At 45.2% G+C, this 22,194-nt stretch overlaps 1 protein-coding gene across 1 annotated transcript; it reads right to left on the bottom strand.

Moving 5' to 3' along the window:
• Positions 1-461: 461 nt before the first annotated feature.
• On the bottom strand, positions 462-21,979 carry LOC118787971 (CTD small phosphatase-like protein 2-A). The gene is made up of 13 exons (XM_036543765.1): positions 21,810-21,979; positions 9,184-9,392; positions 6,323-6,461; positions 5,848-5,997; positions 5,329-5,556; positions 4,858-4,951; positions 4,458-4,569; positions 3,606-3,692; positions 3,121-3,183; positions 2,913-2,992; positions 1,782-1,908; positions 1,553-1,648; positions 462-1,115 (listed from the first exon to the last, which is right to left on the bottom strand). Exons 2-13 carry the CDS (start codon positions 9,367-9,369, stop codon positions 1,050-1,052), a joined length of 1,428 nt encoding a protein of 475 aa, XP_036399658.1. The 5' UTR covers positions 9,370-9,392; positions 21,810-21,979; the 3' UTR covers positions 462-1,049.
• Positions 21,980-22,194: the final 215 nt, after the last annotated feature.

Genomic DNA, 22,194 nt, shown 5'->3' with positions numbered 1-22,194 from the left:
AAAATACATGGCCAAATTTAAAATCTAATGAAAACTAGAAATCTCTGTACTGTATACAATTTTATGGAGGGCAGTACAAGCCATCACTATGGTTTAAAGAGCCAGTTCCTCCCACGCTACACTGTGTAATAACCTTATCCAAGATTACAATTTCTTCCCACCCTTGTGTCATATAGTAGATCTGTTTCAAAACTACAGTGAAATATCTTACAGAAACTATATAAATGCATGTTTTTTTTTGTTTATGAACAGACCTACAAACTAGATTTTTCCCATAAAAAACAAATGTACATTATGCCAGCAGACGAAGCAGGAAAAACAGCCATTAAAAACAATGATAGGATAAAACATTATAAAATAAAATACTAAAACTGTCTACAAAAAAGCAGCTAACCTACAAAGGAATGCATAATGAAATCCTAGGTTAAAAGTACAAAGATTTAAAAACCTGATGACGGAAAAGGGGAAAAATATGTTTATATACACAATTTTGTTTTTACTGGCCATTCCTGTTGAAATGAGTGTCTGTCGTCGACTTGTGTCAACAGTCTGGCTGGAGCACCATACGGAGCGCATGCGGTCTTCATGGGTGGAGCTACGCTTTTCACGCCAGCCGAGACCTCGGCTACTGACGTAACGGCGCTGGGGTGTCATCGCTGCCGAGCAAAGAGAAAAACCGCTCCAGAAATAAAAAGCCAGTCCAATGGAGGATCCTTCCTGGTCTTGCCTATAGTTATGTGAGTATATTTATATATATATTTTATATATATATATATATAGAGAGAGATAGATTTGTATTTTATAAATTCTATAATCAGAGATGTCGCTTCAAAAAACTCAGTTTTTGCCGTTTCGTCGTTTCTTTTTTGTAATAATCGTTTTACATGTAATGTGGGGTTTTAAAAAAAAAAAGTAATTTCAACAGTAATGGCAATGTTTTAGTTGTATTCCAAAGTTTGCTTTTTACAGGTCTGTTTGCGTTCGCTTAGTCCTTCTTTCCTTCCTTTCACTCTCTGGGTTAGTCCGTGCTGTCCGCCAGGGGGCGCTGCTCAGTCCGGAGGCAGCAGGTCGTGCAGACGAAAGCGCTCTCTGACATGTGGCCGCACATCCTCGTTCTGGGAGGGACAGAAGAGTAGAAATGAGGTCAGCACAGTGGGACACCGAAAACTTGAGAGAGCCTGAACAAACCTACTCAAAAGGCATGGTTTCTCTGGAAGCAATAGTCATTTACATTTCGCTTAAAATTAACAAGTACTTTCAGTGAAGCCTGATCTTAAGCACATTAAGCTGAAGGTTAAAACAGGTACAGGTTACGTTATAAAAAAAAAAGATCTCTGGCTTCCACAGGCCTGTTTTATGAATGCCTCCTTCATCAAACTTTCCCTGGGTTTTATTATATCACGGCCATTGTCTGATGTCAGAATGAGGATGTGAGCACAGAATACTTCAAGTGGAGCGGGAAAGTGGAACAATATCGCCCCAAAGCTGGGTACAAAGCAGCGGGGTACAGAGCAACGTGCCAATCCCAGGTATGACAAACAAACTCGTGTACCAGTTCAACCAGCTTCTCCAGGAACGGAACCAGCTTCAGCAGCTCGTTGTCATTCTTATCCATGAACCAACTCTCAATGGGTATCCCATTGGAAAGCTGCCAGGGGACACAGAACAGTGCCAAGATTCAGTACATTAAGGATTGAAATAAACTACACTAGGCGCTCTGTGGCCATGTGAGTAACAGATACATGGAGAGATGAATGAGGAGCTGCAGATGAATAGCTCACCTGATAAGCAAAGGCTTGTGGTGAATTGTCAATAATAATGGTCTTGGACAAATCCCGTCCAAGGATGTTCAGGTCCTTGATGTAATTTCCCTGCACACAGACGCAGTGCTCCCGGAATAACCTGTGCCTGCAATCACATTGGAGAAGGGGAAAGAAATCAATGCCCGGCAGAGGCCCTAATCAATTATGTAGGGCAACCACAGAGTTGACACCTGAATACCGCATGGACTTTACATGTTGCCCCCCCCCCCCCCCCTTCACACCAGCCCTGATCTGTAACTGTATATCTGCCATGAACACTGTATACATGCAGGTCCAGCTCAGGTGTCTGGTCACCAGCCAGGGTTAAAGTCAAAGGCGGAGAATGTGAACATCATCAGATCTCCGAGGCAGCGCACTACAGGGTTCGGGTGGAACGGTCTTCATGTACTCATTTGAGAACATCATGTGGACAGATGTTAACAGTAAAGAGAAAGAACTTCAAATTAAACAATGAATTTAAATTTAACTGCAACTTTAAATTGGATGGGAAGGTGCTTCAAAGCTATGAGCACACCACATGTTCTGAAATGCTTACTTGAGTACAGCCACAAAAACATGGAGCTTTCCCTCTGCACACATTTGTCTACATTTTCTAGATTTGCTGAAAACAGAACTGGCAGATCAAATTACCAGTTAGACATATGCCTATGGCTTGTGAGTGAGCCTGCCACCTATCAAGTTAGCCAAATCTTCTAATGAAAGTTTAATCCTGTTTCTGTCAACACTAAGCAGGTGGTCCAACAGTGCAGCCGACAATTTTCCGAGCCGTTTCCTCTTTGGCCGAGTCTGTATTGAGAGGGCTGTATGCTACAGTTTTGGGCCGTCACACACAGCAGTTACCATCTTTTCCTTCCATTTTTAACAGCCTTTTGGCCTCCATTGGTGCTGCTGTGTCACAGACCAGTGCCAGTGTGCTTCACTGTTGAACCCTTTTCATATGCAGCATTGGCACTACCTACAGTCAGTCGCATTATATTGAGTTTCCCATTTAAAATAACTGACTTGCAGGCATGTAATATGTTCACAGCTTAATTTTTTTCCCAAAAAATATCAAGTCAGTCAATAGCACATGCAGACACTTCCACTAACCTAACCAACTGTTTCTTGGGATCCAGGATGTTGAGCAGCTTGTCTGCATAAACCTTCTTGGAGGCAGTGAAGAGAATGATCTGTGAACAGAAAGAAATGACTCCACTGTTACGGGCTTCTTTAGCAGGGACAATATAAGCATGCATGTGTTTGATGATACAGATCAATGTTAGATGAGGTGAAAGCCATGCACCCTGCACGCCCCTACCTCGTAAATTTGAGACATGCGTTCCAGGAACTCTCTGAAGAATGGCCTCAATCGCACATACACCTGTAGACAGAGACATCAGTGGTACAGTAGCTTTGCAGTTTCCTGTGGTACACAGTCTACAGCGGTTTATTTTAAACAAGCACTGATCATGTACTGAAGACAAACTGGTTTCACGTAATTGACTTACGGTATAAGCCTGACTAGCATGGGCAAGCAGGGACATCTACACAATATAAATTTTTGCTCGTCTGTTAATAAATTAACCCTACTCAAGTGACATCAAGTGCGCTGCTAAAAAAATGAAATAAAATTCATTGTTAAACTTCAAAGCCGACACAGAAAAGAGAGTATGATGTTCTCACAAGCCACCTGTTGCTGTAAAAGGAGCCCATTTGCACCCTCTAGTGGTGACCAGTAGACCTAGCTACTCTGTATCAAACATAACCAGCTCAGCACCTCAATGGGAAGCTAGCAGTCTGTACCTGGTATATGACATCTTGAAAGAGGACAGGGAAGGTAAGTGCTGCATCTTCCAGCTCATTCAAGCTACAATGTACCAACGTTTCATCCTAGAGGAAGAAAAAAAGTCATAAAAATCATAAAACATCATAGAACATCAATAATAGACAAATAACAGACAAAGACAAATGGCAGGGTAGCCTTTTATAGGCAACTGCTCACAGACCAAGAATCTCAACATCCCCACCTCCTTCATCATCATGTATTACATACAAACTTGTACAGGAAAAACAAATCCATACACTTCAGCCTTTAAAGACTACGACTACTGTAGGGGAACGACATCTTCCTCAAACCATGCGCACACTGCTGCACTCCCAAAAATTACTTTCCATATACAGTAATACATTTGTCGACCTCATGCAAGGCATTTCAGTGCTGTTTAATATTTTCCAACATGCAATACAAGATTAAAATCAATGTAGTTTCCAGGGAATAATCTAAACAAAAAAGTTTATTCTGCCATTTAAAATGTCACTCCGTGTCCTCTCCATGTAGCGCCTGTCGGTTCCAATGAAGGCACTGCTACCACAACATACCAAGCACAACCTCAAATGGATACGGCGTTTGCTTCCCCTCTACTCTGTACAATTAGTGCTTGATTTTCCTTGGTAACGGAAGGAAGTCTGAACTGGGCGTAATGCACAGCGCACTACTATGAGGTAACTCCTGTAAAAACCTACTCTACGGTATTAATCCCAGCCATTCTGAAGTAATTATTTTCATGTGTAGCTGCTTTTTCCACAATGTCAGAGAGGGAAGTGGGGTGAGACTGGGGCAGGGAGAGTGGGGGGGGGGGGGGGGCGCTCTCTCACCAGGTCCAGGACGAGTGAGAACTCGGGCGTGCTGCGGGTTTTGAGCGGGAGCGCTGGCTTGCGGGTCAGCTGCTCCTCCGTCAGCGGTGGCACGTGTTTAATGAAGAAGTACCTGCAGGGCGAGCACAGCGCCGGTGAGAGCAGAGGCAAACCAATAGCGAAATGAGTTAATAAACCAAGCACATCACTGGAAATTGTTATTGTTAATCAACGGCTCCAAAACAAGTTCATATACACAAATAAATAAACATTTTATTTATTACCCCAAATATCTTGAGTATACAGCATTTAAGGACAATGAAAGTTCACAGACAGGTCTCGTGTGTGTGTGTGTGTGTGTGTGTGTGTGTGTGTGTGTGTGCACACACACATCAGTGTTCCACAGGGCAGTTGTACTCACGGGTCAAAGACCTCCCAGTCCTCCTCATAGGAGCCCTCGGCAGGGGCTGTGGGCGGAGCCTCAGAGTAGCCTCTGTCTGGAGGGGCTCCAGGAGCTGTATCACACACAGGGGAAAATACAAGATCAGACACATCAGGGGAGGAAACTGTTCAGGGCACAGCAGCAAATGTTGCAGTTCTGCACATCAGGAGCACTGAACAGTTTGAGAGCTCTCAAACCCAAGCTTGCCTCTGACAGTTTCTTTACGATTGCAATTCTTACACTGTGTATCCACAGAGTCAGCAAACAGATGGAATTTTTCCCTTAGTAGTGTATGAATGAGAAAGCAATGTGATAGAAAGTGAACCAAGCTGTGCAGGAATACAGTCATGTGCAGACAGCAGAGGGCGCTGTGGAACACACCTAAAAGGTCCTGGTGGGGAGGAAGCCCTGTGACAGACAAGAGGTGGACGCGACTCTTCCGGGGCGTACCTGTGAGTGGGGGCAGGTCGGGGTCCGTCACGATCTCCCCCTCCTCGGTTGTCCCATCCTGAGGGGGCAGAGGTCGCAGGGGCGCGGGAGGGGGGTACGGGGGCACGCCCATTCCCTCTGTGGAGGTGGCTGTGCTGGTGGGAGTCTCCTCCACCTGCTCCATGTCAAGCTGCTTGACGATCTCCTCCGCCTCCACCGCCTGCCCCGGAGAGTCCGAGCCCGACGTGCCTGCGGCGCGGAGCGCAGGAAGGACGCAAAACAGACGAGTGCAAGGAGAGGGGGAGAGAGGAAAGAAAACGGGTCAACTTTCAATACAGCGCCATCCCCAAAAAGTACACAGCATGAATAGACAACACTCACATTTAGAAATGTGCAGCTGTATAGCTAAACATGTCACAGTAACACAGAAGGTCTACAGTCCCAAAAACACTTGATCTGCATTGGGTCTGAATTCACCCTCTACGCTACACTGAGAACCTGGGGGCTTGGGCGATGGGTAGCGCTGACGGTGGCCTGTACCATTTTTGTTTGCTGGTGAGAAGAAGTTGAAGACGGGGGAGAAGATGGTCCCCAGCAGGGTGGTGCGGGGCGGGCTGCTCACAACCTCGCTCGACTCCTCCAGCTTCCCATTGGGCTTGGCGGCTTTGCTCCTGTCGTGATTCGTTGCGTCTGAGGAGAATGTTCCAGAGAATCAAACAGTCAGCGGGCCTTCTTACAGTGTCTTTCGCAACTGTTCACTGCACACTTTCTGGTACAACACATTGTACAACACATAGTGTAATTCACTAATCCTTTTTCCACCAGTACCTGGGCTCTTCCCAAATGAAATGGGACTAGAGGTAAACATCACAAAGACAAACGCATGTATAAATAAATGTCATATGTGCATAAATAAAGTCTGTTTTTGCAGCCCTCTGCTGGTCCGTAATGTGTGACAGTGACAGTATGTGCATTTATGCTGGGTCTCTTCTCCACAGCGCAGGCCCTGACTCACCACCATTGACAGGGCCTCTCCTGCGAACCCTGGGCACGGCCTTATTGGGCAGGTCCCCAGTCTGTGGCGTGGATGAGATCAGATTCTTGTCCAGGTCGCAATCGATGCGGCTCTTCTTGGCTGGGTTCTCCTGCTCCACCTGAGGGTTAGTCAACAACCGGTGAGGCCACTGCCATTAAGATACAAAGCTGGAACCTCCTGCTGCACCTCTGAAAGTTTGCCAGTTAACTCCCCAATCAGGATAGGGGAACTGCCAACTAAGGAGCCTCAAGAGCTTCTTTTAGTTTCTTTCAATATACCCTATATTCATAACTGCCAATTACTTCACCCAAGTCATTGGTATTGCTTTAGCTAATCCAGAAATTGCCTACACTTTATAGGTCTGCACTCTGGTTCACAAATTAATCACCAGAAGAGAGGGGCAGGGAGGGAGGGCTGGAGGTGGCCGAGGAACCCGCAAACGAGGCCTCCTCTGTACTTCCAGCACAGAAAAACACTTCAATTATGTATGAAGCCGGCATCTATAGCACCAGTGACTGTCGCATTACTGAGTGGCACTGCTGGTGCCCCGCCAGCAGGTGTCAGTCCTGTCAGAGCTGAGGGGAATTTACTTCAGTCAAATGCTTCTGAATCCTTTCTCCTAGGGCTTTTCTGCTAAGGGGCCACATAGCAAACACCACAAGGGATGGGTTAGAAAACCAAGGTATCAGAAAATACAACGAGAAAAAGGGGAAATAAGCAAAATTCTTTTAATTAACACACTTAAACTGCAGGAAATTTGCATAAACAGTACTGTACACATTTTAAATAGATGAATGTTTACTGAATATGGGGAAAAAATGTTTCTTAATTTCTCTGTGTAATGCTGAAACCATGAATTAGTCATGCAAAATGTGCAGTCAAGTTGTCCCTCTGGCTTTTGTTTGTTTGTGAACTGAATTAACTGATGAAATAGCAAGTTCATCATTTACATTTACATTGTGTCATTTAGCAGATGCCGTATCCTCAGCAACTTGCATCAAGTGCACAAAAAAATAATTTCAAGAACTTTCCTTTCAGCTGCATATAAACAACCTCAATTTCTCCTGAGGTCTGGTTAGGGCCTGTCAGACTGTCCGGTCACCCTACCGGTCCCATCAGATATCATCAAAGCAGATGAGACACCCCCCCCCCCAGTGTAATGAATTTTAACCATTACAGGTCCATTAACTTTGGGACATATACTGGGAAATGTGAGCATCTGCATGTGATTGCAGGTACAATGAATTAGACGAGCCCCTCGTCCTTATAAGAGGTGAAGAAAGGAAATAACATTTTGATTGCCATCCCTGCACACATCAAAATCTTGCTTGTTGTCGTTTAATCATAACTAAGGCAATTGGCAGAACAGGTGCCTGTGCAGTAATGCTGGGGGAGATTATGGGTAGAATTTGGAAACGGTAACTGTCCCAGAAGTCTTAAATTTTTCTCTTTTCTCAGCAAGGCTGGCAAACGTCTGTAGGCCTCGCATATAGTTATATACGAAATATATCGCACACCTTTACGCCTCTTGCTCCTGAAAACCGCCCTGTCAACACTCACAAGGTGTGTTCAGAATGTGATTTAATTTGATATGAAAGCGGCTCGGCGCAGTTGCACTTTCCTCAGCTGTAAGTCTGTACGGGGAAACATCCTGAAACTACAGCAGCTAGGCAGAGCAGGGAAATTCAGAGGACATCTTTGCAGAGACACAGACACAGACACACAAATCAAAAGCCATCTCTGATTGGGTTTGCCTGAGCGCCGCTCTTCCAGCCAATCGGCTCTGCATGCGTCGCTTTGATTGATCTCGCAGCGGAGCGCCGCTTTCGTTATCCCCGGACACAGCCAGAAAACAGGTGTGTTTGCGTTTACCTCCCTTTCCGGATCATACAGGCGTGTGCCGCTCAACATCTACACCACTATGAGACCCGTCACCGTCTCTGGGGCCACAGATTCACACAGGCAATTTTCGGGGTACAGAGGACTGCACTTTCACATTTTAACGGGGATAAAAAGGAAACGGGAGCAGTTTTGCTCAGAGTAAAATTCTCAAGTCATTTAACTTAAAATAGCACGCACTGTTTTGTGGAATCACAGAGAAGCTTAGGCAACTAATGCAGTACTCAAAATCTCAATAACAGAATGATCAGACAACATAGCCTATACTCCTGACATACAGTAGACTCCATATCCATTAACTTTCACTAGTGCATTTTTGTATGCATAAATGCATATTAAACTGACCCAGATAGCAAAAAGTGTAGTCTGAGTTGAGTGTTCTTGGGAGTTCCTTGATTTTTCAGGGAACTGCAAGTACAGACTTGTGAATTTTATAACCCAAAATGCATTCATGAATAATAAAAAAGTGAATGTTTCTACTAGGTTGAAAGCCTTCAACCGGCGCTCGGATCCCCTGTGGAAGGGGTATCACTGCTAATAAAACAGCTGCACATTGGTTCCAGCCAATCCTACCTACTGTCATTATGCAACCATTCCAGAACCACTGCTATTCTTAGAACACGGCCAGAGTTCTCAGGCAAGCAGCAACATTCCTCATTGCATTTCTGGAGGAACATGATACCGGGTCCTGACAAACCCTGAATTTACACTGGATTGTCGCTATATTAAGGTCCAGGGAAGGGGAGCGGAGAGGTGCTTGCGTAACGCGTGTTGCTAAAAAGCTGAACTATGTACTGTATGCAGCATTTCTAATAATCAAACGGCTATGGAATGTTACACGGCCAGGATGGGGCGCTCGCACGCGTGCGTGTGTGTGTGTGAGTGTGTGTGTGTGTGAGTGTGTGTGAGTGTGTGTGTGTGTGTGTGGGGCTCGCCGTTACCTTGACAGCGCTTCCTCTGATGAACTTCTTGATGGTGGAGAAGAGCCCCGTGTCGCTCTTGGGCATCTTCCCTCCGCCCGCGGGCGTGCACTCCTCCACCTCCGAGTGTTTCCGCTTGGTCCGCGCCGGGCGGGGCGTGTGGGCGGGGCGCGGCTGCTGAGAAGCCTTGCGCATTCTCAGCCTCATGGTCCTAACCGTCACATGTAAGACTGGAGGCAGGGGGTGCGGTGTGGAGAGAGCAGGAGGAAGAGGAGGAGGAAGGCGGAAAATGGAATGGGAGGAAGGAGAGACATGAGAGACAATGGTTACCAACTGTTATGCCATCGTGCAGCCCACGCTGATCCTATGCAAGTGTTGTATACTGTTCTTGAGCAGCTCTACAGTGCAACCATTCACTATGGAAATAGCAATCTTAACAGACCCAAGAGCAGGACTCACCAGAGGGCTAGATCATTAGAGGAACGTTTGATTGTACTGACAATCCCCTCGTCAAAAAAAGCACTCTTAAAAACGTCACAGCTCTCCCCCTCTCTCTCGTGAGTCATTCCGTGTTTTCGGCCGTGGTTCTGGGTACACATCTGGTTGCGTTCAAGACGCCACTTCCTCTGCCACCACAGGACGTCAGAGTGACCAGGGGTCACTGAGGTCTCATCGCAGGCCTGCTCACAAACTGCTCCCTCCCCCACCTCCCACCCAGCCTCCTCTGGGGCTGTGGGGCAGAACTTTCCTCTGCTCGGCCCCATTGTGAATGACTCCTTTGGCACGGGCGCCTCAGCATCCGCTGACGCAAGCGTGAGGGACAGCAGCCAGCGAATGGGAGCCCGCAATCCACCCCTCTGCCCCTTTGCCCCTCAGCCCAAAGAGGCCTGCTCTAGCTGGGGTAACAGGCGGGCCGCGCCAGTCCACGCAACCCTTACAGAGCCGTCCTGGAGACAGCGAATCTCGAACAGGTAACAAAGCTTCGTTCTGCACTGCGCTCCACATCAGCCCTGGCTTTGACCCATTCGTATGTTTGTCCAGCCACCATAACATAACACCATTTTCATCTTCTGACCGCATCAAATCATATTTATCCTGATATTCACCTCCCACTGTTTGATGGCCACAGCATGTGAATGGATCTCTAGCATGAAGTCTTGCACACCTCTACCACAGAGAATATTAACCTAACTTGTTGTGCGTACCGTATTTATCTATGGAATCAGTTCTAGCTAGCCAACAGCCCATAACTACAAATACAGACCACTCTCTCCCCTATACAGCTAGCATGCTAGCTACCATACCACCTGGCAAGGTAGTTAGGCACCTCTATCATAAATTAGCTACAAACCAGCAAGCTAACTCCACTCCTAATTATTTTTACTGCCACCCATGTATCCATTTAACTTTAATATAGCTAGCTAGAGTTTGCAGGAGCATGTTTGACTGGTCTCTTGTAGCACAACCTGCGAAAGACACAGACAGAGTGACAGGGGATTTGCACCATAATACATGGTTGAGTATCAGCATGTCTACTGAGAGCACAGGACAGTGTCTGCAACTACCTTCCCAAGTAGCATTCCTGCTTACACCTGCTGCTGCATATTACAGAGACTACAGGGGTATTCAGGCTCCAGCACATCTGTGCAGGCAGGTGATGTGTCCCAGCATCTGCAAACTCCGACATGGTTCTATGCATGTACTTGGAGCGAAACAAAAGCCATCAGTGCAAACTACATCTCTGAAATGTCATCAACTATCAACAGATGGTTTCCGCCCTACATCTGGTGATTCATTTTGGAAGTAAAGGTCAATTTAAAAGATATGACTAAACGTTAACTGTCAGATGGTGAATCATATAAACCTTGCAATGCTATGCTCTTGGAGTTTAATACCATATAATACTACAATAAGCTTTACCAACATGCCACTATACATAATGCAGGTTCAGTACTTTGTTGGTAATGGCACCTCATACAACAGAATATGTAAAATTTATGAGACTCGCTTAAAATTTTAATAATCAATTGCCTTCTGAAGTGTAAGATGAGACATGGAGGGTGTAAGGTAAGAAAGCATGGACATGATACATTTTATTCTTGTAAAACCGCTTTTGATACACTCCTGCTGTGCATAAGGATATCCTATTTCTCCAATACTGTCATCACTGGCAGGGGGAAAAAAAACCCTGAAAGTAACCACAGCTCTCTACTCTCAGGCTCCCCTCCCCCAAAGGCATGCCCCCCCCCCCCCTCCCCCTCCAAACCATCCACCCCCCTAGCCCTCGCTCCAGCGTGCCCCCATCCCCTGACCCCCCCTGTGCCGCTTACGCAACAGCGCTGGCCGAGAGAGGCGCATCCGGGACCCGTTAGGCACGCTGCCAGAGGACCTGACTGTACGCCCCCTGTCAACAGCTCCGAACCTGCCGTTCACGCCGTCGGACCGAGCTCCGGTGTGCCGCCCTCTGCTCCCGGAGCGCGTGCGAGCCCTTCTCCGCTGCGTGTGCGTGTTTATGCAACACAGGCCGAACGCGCTCCTCACACACTGCCTGCTGACTAACTGTGAGGCTCAAAGAAAGCAAACGCCTGTAGAGACAGAACTATATCAGGACAACGACCTTTGACCTTATCCAGTGTCTTTTCAGCCACGGAAAACCAAACAAGCGTGACAAAGGAGATACCAACACAGGGTCCTGTAAGACATTCCCAGAGAAAAATACTCTTCAGAGGCATTTCGAAGGGAAGTCACCTACTGGGTAAACTGCTTATTTAAGATTCCTTTCACAGAACGCTACACAGAAAATTACTCTTCTCATGGCTTTCCCCATTTAAAACACACGTTTTGTTTTCAAATTCCCCAAAATTCTTCCTCTTCACAAAAATGAAAGCCACACTGACAGCATAAATACCACAGTGTTTCAGGTGCTTATGAGTTACACTCACTCCTCTAACCAGCGCCCATGAGCTGCGACCTGATATCTGGCAAGTTTTAAAATTTTCCCCAGAATCAACGGTTTTCGGAAGGGAGCTGAAGACGGGGATTGCCAACAGCCTATGAAAACAGCCCAGTGATATAAGGCTGTTTCTGGCGAACCGTTTCCTATAGAACTGCGATATCAAAGAACACAGAGGGCTATAAGAGGAGAAAAACAATGGCAGGGAGATGCGCACACCAAGACAAAAAAAAACAAACATAAAATGCAACACGAGGATCTTAGTGAGCCGGGTGTTGGAGTGTTTATTGGAGGCGCACCGACAGATTTCCCGAGCCGATACTGATATCGGCTGCTTGCCAAACCATTTCTTCCAATTCTGATGCCAATATTTCAGGAGGCTCGTTTCTTATCTAAGCGCTAGGAAATGCACATTGACTGATATCTGCGCCTCATGTTCTCCCTCGTAACTTGCACGTCTTTCAAATTTGGCGCTCAGTTGGCACCTTATGTTCTGACGGACCACTTTATTGTGAATAAAGGTGTGAAATTGGTCTGGCTTCCATTTGGTGAAATGTTATTCGTTTGTTGGCGAAGTTTTCACACCGAACTACAGTTCCCCACATGCAAATACACTTCAGAGAATCTCGTAACTCCTGTGAGTGGGGAGCCAACTAATGGCTGGTCGCTTCTTTTGTTGAAACAGGACCGACAAAACCCTAAAACGGAGTCACTGCAGACAGAAATACACTGTACATGCTTGTTTTAATGACTAAGGGTCAACACGATGCTTCTGGGGCCCATCACAGCCCCACACAGCCAGTACTTAATGCTGGGAACTGCAAGCTCAACAGCAATGTTAAATCTGTGTACTTTGTATCAATCCTTGGTAATATTATACAAGCTACGATTCTAGCATTTACCCATTTTTAATGCCACAGAACTGTTACTTTTTTATGGAGTTTTATGGAGAACTTTGGGAAACCACGGGAACTTATATTTCGAAGCTACGTCCAAAGTCATTTTTCAAAGTCATTTTTCCAAAATCATTTATTGTACGATCTCAAATCTAGCTCACCCCAAACAGTGCAGAATGAGGACTACAGTATCCCATACCCAGAATGCATTTTCTACATAATTTATTCACCAATTCATGTCTCCAGGAGGGAGCTACAATTAGAATGCCTCCAATTTGCTTAGGTTTAACATTAATAAAGAATCTGCATTCTTTATAATAACCTGAATCAATGCAGTATAATGTACTATCAGTGCTAAGCACATGAATAATAAAAAGCTAACAAAATGCTAATAATAAAATATTTCATAATCATTTCATTCAAGTTAAATAGGCACAGTGCAGGCAGATATCAAGCGTTATCCAAATTGTACTAATCAAATACAAATGAATGACATTTTCCACATTAGAGTATTTAAAGAATTAAATGTTACAGTAACTTTTAGTAGTACTATATACAGTTCCCAACTATTAATTTTGTGACATTCTATCTATGTATGTAATACTTCAATACATTGACATTGAGGTCAGCAGATTCCAACACTTGGATATTTACCACATTCCCACCATAGTGACCTGCTGCATGTGAGCTGCTGAACTGTTATGTAGAACTGCTTTTTACAGTTTAAAATCCATGTCAATCCACCATTCCATTCACTCCAAACAGACACAAGTGATAAGCCTGAGCTTTTGTAATGGTCACAGCTGAAAGGTTACCCAAGAGAGAATGGATGTCCGTGGAGACAATATCGTTCTGTGAGGGCAGTTCATTCTTAGATGGAGGAAAAGGAACTTCTTTACAGTAGAGCAGGATTCCATGTAGCCAGTGACAGCAGGAACACAAATCCTCTATAATGGAAAATGTCTCAATACAGTGAAATAAATTCAGTTTTTCCACATTTCTTGACTTTGTAATAACGTGGTTCTTTAAGAACACTGCAATGGTGTGCAGTTACCCATCTTGCAGTTAGCTACTCATGCACAGAAAAAGCTAAGCTTTCATCATTCAGTCATGTCTAACAATGCTCATTGGGGTGACACAACTTTACATGGTATAAGCAAGAGATGTGTTCAAATTTTGTGCTCCATGCAAGTCACACAACAAAAAGTGGAACTGACAGCGTGCTTGTGGTCTACCGTTCTTCTAACTTTGTAGAGCTGTGGAATCTAAAGAGCACGTTCTGTACAGTGGGTGAAGTTGTATCAGTTTCACCCATCTCAAGTATTCATTAACCTATGCTGTTGCACTATACGGCACAACATTAGCCTATAACGCAAGAAAGAAAAAAACAAAATAACTTCGGTCATTTTAACCCTTTTTGGGGCAGATGCCAGCGTGTAGCTCTTACACTGTGAATGTAGCATTTAGCTAATGATGATGACACATGATGACACATACCCAGAAACCCAAAAGTCCCCAATTTTAAATGCGTCAGGACTGTCAGCCAGGAAGTCAGGATTCCACAGAAAGAAACTGTTGTCAACTCATCTGGTGTGACAGATACACTCGCAGTGTGCTCGCTTATAATACAAAAAATAAAAAATAAATAAAAAATACTGCGTGTTCCAGGCTTAAAACGGAGACCGCTGCTCTTAATCTCCCGAGGCCCAGTTATTCTCTCTTTCTTGGCACGGCATAGGTTTGCTTCATTGGACCCAGCCCCGCAAATACAAAAATTCAAAACAGAGGCCCCTCTGAAGTTGGAACACACTGTTTTGGCCAGAGGGCTAAAACGAAACCAAATTAGCCCCCTACCCGACTCCCCGAGACTCAACCCCTTTGGATTCAAATCCCGACCAAGCGGAGACACTGTCAAAGCTCTTCATCCGCAATCCTCATCTCCCCATTACCTCACCAGCTCGGAGCCCGCTCCCTGCGACTGAGTGACTCCTGCCGAAAAAAGCCTTCTGCCACCTCAGGGAGAGGTACAGGAGCAACACAAGGCGCGTCGGGTCACTAATCCGCTCGTTAGGAAGAGTTCCTACAGCCATCGCTCTGTTAAATCGTGTTCCCAAGGGCGCCAAATGCACACATCAGGCTGTAAGCCATCCAAAGGAACTGGGAAGGTACATGGCAGAGAAGGGGAAACTGTGGCTTCCTTCACTGACGGCAGTCTGCGCTGGGGCCGGTGTGCTGTGCGGCCAGTGTACAGTGCGGTGGGCTGGCTGAAAATCACAGGCTGATGTTGTGACGGATCCTCGGCCTCTTGTAATGACTGTGAGCCGCCTCTCACCCCCCCCCAAGGCTGAGGTGTCAGCCCAAGTGTGATCAATGGAGTGCCACAGAGGCAGGGAGGGGGTACCGATACCAGCAACAAGTCGAGGATGGGAGCCAGCCACCCAGAGGGAGCAGATCCCGCTTATCACCTCCAGCCATGCCACAGCTCACACTGGGACCGGGAGATGTTTTTTTTTTTTTTTTTTACTCCCCGCTGAACAAGAAATAAGTGAATTAACCGAGGCCCGTCCGAGCGCGTCTCCGCAGCGATGCAGCTGACTGGCAGCTCCCTCCGCATGCAGAAGCGGCGCGCTCCAAACGAGGCTGCAGCAGCAGGAGAGCGCAGGGGAACGCGGGCAGGCAGCAGCTTTACAGCTTCCAGTCTCTCCCTGCCTATTTTTACCATCACAAAGAATGACTCATCCACAGCTCCGAGAAGACACACACACACGCACACGCACACGCACACGCACACGCACACACACACACACACACACACACACACACACACTCGCACCAGCCACATCGTCGCCCTAACGGATCACTACTGCAAGGGGATTTTCATTTTCGAAAGGCACAGTAGAAGAGTATGAATATGAATACACCAGCTACATTACGTTATTAAACTGTTCATGCATAACTATAGAACGGATAGTCCATTTTTCTTCTTTGCGACACCACCCCCGGATTTGATTTTTTTTCCCTTAAATTACAACCAGATGCACTTACATATGCACTGAAGAAGGTGCCCCCCCCCAACACACACACACACACACACACAGCTTTATTCTGGCCAAAGGGTAGCACTATGTTCCCCACCCCCGAAGGCAAAATATGGCCAAACACTACGAGAACATGAGAGGTAAAAAGTACCCCGAATTCGTGCTTCATGCAAAACGTGCACAAATCTCAACGGCTACGCAGTGCGCTATGTGAGAAAAACACAATGGACCGAACTAAACAAAGGGCCTACAAGCATGTGGATCTATTTTCCTGAGGGGATTTTTTTTCTTCATTTCTCAGGAGGACACGGCTGTGAAGAAGAAAAAAAAAAAGCCTTTGCGAAGCTGGCAATAAAGAATGTCTTTTGTTTTTAATGCTTACATCCTTTAATCACTTATTAATTCAGAAACGCAGCCAGAACAGGATACCGTTTCAGTGAAGCCACGCAATCCCCAGGTGAAATGTGTTTTTCTACGCCTCTGTATCTTCTGTGATAAAACTCAAACTCAAACCATCTGTGGAGAGTTTGTCAGCAGTATCAGCCTGCTAAGAGTTTTTAAGAGAGCAGCATAAAGATCCCCCCTAAATCAATGACAGATGAATCTCTGCTGAATTGTATCGCATGAATTATATCACATATTATAAAACATTTTACTGATCTGAGCAACGGGCTGATGTTTGGGATCAGCAATATGTCGAGTCAACAGATATACTGGTGAATAAACTCATCGCAACGGAAGACATCAGGAGAGCCTCCACTTATTTTAATCGATTACAAACATCACAGCTGTATCTGGCCCCAAGCAGGCAGTGCAATGGACATCTAAACTACATCTGAGCAAAAAAAAAAAAAAAAAAAAGAGGTCCTTTTAATTATCAATTGCCATCTGGTATTGAAATGATAGAGGAAGTGATGCAATCATATTTTATATAAAAATATAACCAATCCAAAAAGCAGGTAAGGAAGGGTCTCCCCAAACAGAGCAGCCACACTAGACCAAATATTTCACGGGGATATGCAACTGAGATGCAATTGGGAGGCGTGTCAGAAAAGGAGCGGCCTGCATGCTAATCGTCTGCTTCGACGTTAGCAGGTTCCGGATTCACGCGAAAGCCGTCTCTGGAGACAGGCAGCCGGTCACACATCAGAGGCTTCCTCAGCGCTGTGAGCCGGGTGCTGTGCGGAAGAGCGCAGCTCAGACTCTGAGTGTGGAGGCAGCGACATGATTGATCCCGGGGTACTTCCCCCGTAGTCTAGATTATTTCCATAAATAATCCCTGCAGGAACGCCTCCCCCCATCATCAACGCTAACAAAGCACATGACACGGTACTGGGTAGTTATGTGTAGCAACATGCTGAAGCACATTTTGAGCTGAAGTGAAATATTATCCGATAACATACTGGATGTTGGTTATCATCCACTGCAATGCAGGATGGCAACAAAGCTTGTACCTTTTATATGGCACATCTAGACACTGGTAAGTCCTGGAAATGTTTTTTACAAATAAGTCACTAATGTAGCTATTCATGCAAATTTCAACAAATTAAAATACAAAGCATCTGATCTTCACTTGGTTGAACTTAATTCTGTGAGCTAGCCACACAAAAGTTACCAGCTAGCGAGCTAATCAGTGTACAGGAATGCCCATTTAGAAGGGCTCTCCAAACTGATTAAATGCTCAACAAAGGTAGTTCTGTATAAAATAGAATTCAGATTTGTTCTGAAGCTTTCTATTTCCGTGTGATAAATGAGACTGAAATAGCTAGCATTAGTCATGGAAAGTGTAAAATCCTAAAGCTTCCAAAGCGAGCCCACGCACAAGCACCAGAGTGCCATCATGCTTCTGTTTTTTTCCCCAGAGACCTTTTTGATGAATGTGTCCAAGTTCAATTACATGAGTCCTCTGCGAGACTCAACACACGGCAGGGCAAAGAACAATCAAAACCCTACTGCACTCAAATAATCTCTTCGATTAAATCTTTAATCTTTTGATTTCACCCACACCTTCCTTGCAAGAAGGAGACAATGTTACTCACTCAAGAGCTGATAAAGCCATCAACTCTTCTACACAGAAGACACTGAACTTTCAATCAAGGTAGTGTGAGAGCAAATGTAATCACCCACGGGGCAAGCAAGTTTCAGCTACCAGGACATTGCTTCACAATAGCTTTTTGACAAAGAGATAAGGACAATGTTGACAACATTCACCATAAGCCAGTAACTACATCAAATAATTCCATGATCTTAATACAGTGGCAGAATGTGAGGCTGTGTTCTACACAATAAATAACACAAATCAGAGTTGTTTCCCTTTGCAGGCAGCCAATGTGTTTGTCTTAAGGATCTGCTGCAAACAGACGGTTCCTGGGCTGGCCTTAACAACACTCACATGCCAATGGCTGGTGTCTAAAGGACTGAAGAGACTCCAACTGCAATGTAGGATAAAGGGGTGTGGAGTACTATCATCTGTCACTCTGTGTCAATCAAATTAAACCAGCAGCCTCGTGCGCTGTTAACTCTGGCTGCCCATATCACAAACTGTATCGCTCACATATTCAAAAAACCTGACCTGCTCGTTTTTTTTTTACATGTGGAAGCAAAGCAATAATAACCGAAAAGCACTTTTCTGATGCAGGGGGATTCCTGCGTGAGGATCATGCAAATTAGCATCATCAGTATGCGCTGACAGTAAGAGCAAAATGAAAAAAAAAATCCAACACCACTAACATTCTAGCAGTCAAAGGAAGAGGAGGGAAAACAAAAGGAAGAGAGACTTGACTTGGACTTTCGCTCTGACTCGCAGCTCTACAGGCCTTTCCCTCATATGGGAGCTTAGCCGCGGTATTAGGCGCAGCCATCAAGCACTGCGTCAGACAGCGTGCAGCTGGGCCTGTCAAGTCAAAGAGCCATTCAAACTGAGGGTCTGTCTACACAGGGACGAATATGATGTTCTCAGCAGGGCATTTTAGTAATGGCAACTCACTAATAAGTCAGAAAGACTGATCAACAAATAAAGATCACTTTCTGATTTAATGTTTTATATCAAAGCCTCCAAGAATACTGATGAGAGGCAATACTGTCCTTACACAATGGGGCAAAATAGTAAAATTCTGACCGTATGTGAATGAGAGGTATTATACCAATTATACTGTTCAACTGATGGTATAAAACAGTTGCTTTCCTGATGCTACTGAAGCAATCTCTCAGTAAGTTTGTCATCTAATGGCAAACCATTAACTAAGTAAAATATATCAGTCCTAAAGCTAACAGTCATAAACATTGAAGATGCTCCCTGCTGCAACCACATGCAGTCCAGCGAGCCCTTGTGAAACGGCACAGAAATCAATATTCTAGAGAACACGGAATGTAACCTCTATGGGGGTCACGCTGTACTGCGCGGTGTACAAAACTGACTGGCCACTAACTACAGAAGAAATGTACAAACAGTTATACCTGACTGATGAAAACTTACGGTCTTAAACTGCAATGAAGTTAAAATATTTTTTGGAGTGAATTCTAAACAGGTTAAAATGAATATTACAAACACCACAGTGAGCCACAATCCAACGATTTCCTTCAATTCTCTGGTGTATAAACAGGGGTGCAAACATTCGACCAAGCTGTAATCGAAGAACAATGATCCAATCCACACGTTTCTTCAAAACAAACATAAGAACAACAGACATTTCATTTTTATCCTGGGCGTGGGAAAACTAAACATTAACTTAATGTCATAATGCATCGTGGTATTAAGAAAAGTGCTTATGAGCTATTAAGCATATTTTGATAGTCGTTAACATCTTATCTGCTCATCTGGTGCACACACACGCTGAATCCCCTGACTGGTTACAATTCTAGCAAGTTAAATCTGATTACACTTAGACTGACCACAAACATGCCCATAAAGCAAACACAAATCGTCAAATATTAACACAAACTTTAACTTTACATCCCAATAAAATGTACAATGTCACAATGAGCAAATCTGAATGAGACAATAACTTTAATAATAATAATAACCTTTTTTCCCCTCAAACAGGAAAAATTCACAGTTGTTCCTAAAATCATGACAGAGCTGTATCGACAAAACCTTGTGAGTGAAACTTTTCAGTCTTTGTAACGATTATATTTTTAATGGGTTTATTCCTTCGAATGACCTTGCTTTCAAACCTGAAGACATGCTTTATGAACACTCCTAGGACAATGAATCATGGAAGACTACAACGGGATTCAAGTTTTGCATACCCCCTACATGCCTTCACAACCGAATCTGTTACAAATCTCAGTCAGATAAAAGTGGCCGAAAACTTCGGACAGTACAAGTATTTTGCCTCCAGGTCTGTGCAATTCAAGATAGTTACGTTGACATTTCAGCTCCGTTGTCACATTGACAAGGCTACCTCTGTAGTACCCTTATAGGAAAACTTCCACTCGTTAACATCTGTGTTCGATGCATACCGACTCCATTACTTACATAAACCGTAAAATTTTCAGTGCGAATAGTTACGTTTGTTAACCCAGCAGCCAGCGACCCAAGTTACGCTTTAACGTTTTACCACAACATTGCTTTCGGCAAGTTTCACGAACACTAAGCAACACTGCGAGACGCTACTAAATTGTACGTACGTGGGAGCAATACAAATGTAATCTTTAGCGCTGCCCTGAAACATGGCAGATTCCGTCAAATTTAGGTCGATCGGTCTTGTGCAAAACGCTAAACGTTTAATGTTAGTTACCTTCGTGTAGCAGAGAACTCCATGCAAGCGCGGACACGACAGAGAGAAACGCCCCCCTTTAGCAGCAACAAGATCGAGACCCGTGGATCGACGGCGAGCAATATGGAGCTCCTAAATCAAACGTTGTAACAGCTCAAAGCACCTCGCTGACACGATAAAAATAAACAAATCCGCAATTCAGCACTGAATTGCAGAGCAAACTTTAGCTGGATGCCTATATAGCAAGCTAACTGGCTAGCTAAGAGTGCGGAACAATGTGCTTTCGGGCTACGTCGTTGAGCTGTAGCTAGCTGATGCTCTTGAAGTGCGTAAAGATGCCGTTGCTAGCGAGTTAGCCCGCTAGCTGCCTTGTTTGTTTTCAGCGGGGGCACCGACACAAGACCCCACCCCTGCGACTCAACGAACGGTAAACGAGAGGGGGGGATTCGGTGTACCTTCAGACTCCAGCCCCGGGCGGGAGATGAAAAAACAGGCCGTGGCCTAATAAACCCGCTCAAATATAAAATGTCACTTGCACGAGTATTTTTCAGTAAACAATGGCATGTGTCTGTATTGATTCTGAATACAAGAGAAAATGTCACGTTAAAACCGACGGGTTTACGATCATGCGGCCAAACAAGAGACGAGCTCAGCTCCAGGTATGATTAACGCTGGTTAACTAGCAGTAGTGGCAAGGGAGCGGTGCAACTAGCGGGCTAGCTTGCTAGCTGAACATTAAGAAGGCTCACAGTTGGCTAGCTAATTAAAGGAAGCTGATTAGCTGGCCAAGTAGCCAGCTAGCTTTGTTTAAGAAGCGTGTCAGATTTTTTGGCTGCAAACAGCATGTTTTCAGAATTCCCCCGTTGTTCTCTGAAAGAAGCCGAGATTTCAAAACAGGAGCGTCCATATAATGGTATGTGCGCTACATAGCAGCAGCGAGGGCTCGCTAGCAAGCTAGTTAGAGTTGAGTAAATATTTATTTATACGACACCTACAATCCCCCCAATGCGGAAAAGCCGCGGTGATTTCTGTTGTCACTTACTCGCCGAGTTCCGCAATATCTCGTCGCCGGGGGTGGCTCTGTTTGCCTGGCTGCTGGTGGCCGCGGCAAGGGCAGCCGCTGCTGTTTGTAGCCGTCTCTGGTTCCCTGGTGCTCAGTGCCCGTCCGTCCGCTTCTGCGCCGCTCCTCTGGACGCCATTTCCCGCCTCCTTACCGACGCTCTCAATGGCAGAGCCCCGGATGGACCGAGTGTGGGCGCATGCGCAAAGCGACCACTACCCCACACCCCCCTACAGAGCCTTTAAACAAAACATCGTCGGTGATGTGACAGTACGTATCGGCTCCGCCGTTTGTTCTCCCGCGGGTCTGTTTCAATACGTGCTTTGCAACGAAGGAGAAAAAAAATGCTTGCTATATCAGTTGTGAA

This window comes from Megalops cyprinoides, chromosome 13 (genome assembly GCF_013368585.1).
Source record: "Megalops cyprinoides isolate fMegCyp1 chromosome 13, fMegCyp1.pri, whole genome shotgun sequence".
Lineage (NCBI taxonomy): Eukaryota > Metazoa > Chordata > Actinopteri > Elopiformes > Megalopidae > Megalops > Megalops cyprinoides.
Note: the sequence above shows the minus strand (reverse complement) of the source record. Positions and strands in the feature narration are given on the sequence as shown.

Bases quoted from the DNA above. Each gene is read 5' to 3' on its own strand.
- LOC118787971 (XM_036543765.1), bottom strand. From the start codon at position 9,369: ATGAGGCTGAGAATGCGCAAGGCTTCTCAGCAGCCGCGCCCCGCCCAC. The intron at 6,462-9,183 runs GTAACGGCGAGC...ACTAACCCTCAG, and splicing joins TCAGAGGAAGCGCTGTCAAG to GTGGAGCAGGAGAACCCAGC. The intron at 5,998-6,322 runs GTGAGTCAGGGC...CATTCTCCTCAG, and splicing joins GAGAGGCCCTGTCAATGGTG to ACGCAACGAATCACGACAGG.